The sequence below is a fragment of the Capsicum annuum genome, unplaced genomic scaffold, assembly GCF_002878395.1.
Source record: "Capsicum annuum cultivar UCD-10X-F1 unplaced genomic scaffold, UCD10Xv1.1 ctg61049, whole genome shotgun sequence".
Lineage (NCBI taxonomy): Eukaryota > Viridiplantae > Streptophyta > Magnoliopsida > Solanales > Solanaceae > Capsicum > Capsicum annuum.
This window is the reverse complement of record NW_025869917.1, coordinates 1-1137: the sequence shown is the minus strand read 5'-3', so window position 1 is coordinate 1137 and position 1137 is coordinate 1. Positions and strand designations below refer to the sequence as shown.

Here is a 1137-nt window from a genome sequence, read left to right as displayed (position 1 = left end):
TCGTATTGAAACCCAGAACAACCACCAGCTTCAACACTCAAGCGAAGCATCTTCTCTTTATGTTCGCCAGTCTGCAACTCTTTTATCCGCTACTCAGGCATGTAAAAGAACCAAGTTAGTCAATTATCCCAATCTATTTTTTTACAAAGAATTCAGACATCTGTTTTTTCAAGGCATAACATAACGCCTTACTGTAAAAGCTTGAATCTTGCTGTCTAACTGATTATGCCCTCCCATATACCATGATTTCCAGAAAATTCTTTTCGGACTATACACTTGGACATTAACAATCTTTCACACAGAAACTAAAAAATCATAACTGATTAAAAATACAAGCTTACAAGTTTCAAAAGCTTCAGAAACTACAACAACAACATCCCAGTTTAATCCTTCAAAGTGAGGGCTGGAGAGGGTAGAATATATGCAGGCCTTACCTCTACCTTGTAGAAGGTAGAGAGGCTGCTTCCGATTGACCTCAGCTCAAACATACCTGCCAAAGCTTCAAGTAGAAAAAACAAAAAAGGGAAAGGTTGGGATGAAGAGATATATTAAGCTTACCCGAACGCAGTTTTCCGTCATTACAACGGAATCAAGAGCTTCGACTTGCGATTGAGATTGAGATTGGGATTGGGATAGAGCAGAAGAAGCAGAGGAATTTAAAAGGCGGTAATTTTGACGAATCCGGGTGGTGAGAAATGGAACAACACGACGAATCATCGAACTCGATGACGATGACAACATATCTATAAATGTGTCATCTACAGAATATGAATATGAGATTGATAAAATCAGGTGATGTTAAGTTTTTTTCTTGTAGAAGAAATGAAGGATTCGTGGATGAATTGAAGACAAGTTTTATGGGAAGTTTTCTTGTGCCCAAGAAAGAAATCAATTCAATGAAATGGATTTGGAGCTCCGTTTCATCTTGTGCCCACACGTACCTTCCCTTAAATAGTCAAATCAGGAAAAGATAGTTTTCCCAAGTCTTTAATTTTTTTAAAAAAACAAAAAAAACAAATGAATCCTACAATATTATTAAATTAAAAAAGATAAAATTACTTAAACAATCGAGATAGCTATCTCAGTAACTATAAAAATTATCTTAATAACTATCAAAGTTATTAAATAATTATCGAA

The 1137-nt window shown here is 35.3% G+C and overlaps 1 protein-coding gene across 1 annotated transcript; it reads right to left on the bottom strand.

The window, feature by feature from the left end:
- Nucleotides 1-5: 5 nt before the first annotated feature.
- Nucleotides 6-967, bottom strand: LOC124885418 (iron-sulfur assembly protein IscA-like 2, mitochondrial; the record flags this gene model as incomplete). Its single annotated transcript, XM_047404508.1, has 2 exons — nucleotides 559-967; nucleotides 6-89 (listed from the first exon to the last, which is right to left on the bottom strand). Coding segments are annotated over exons 1-2 (267 nt in total), but the record flags the coding sequence as incomplete, so codon positions are not given.
- Between the last annotated feature and the right edge of the window lie 170 nt (nucleotides 968-1137).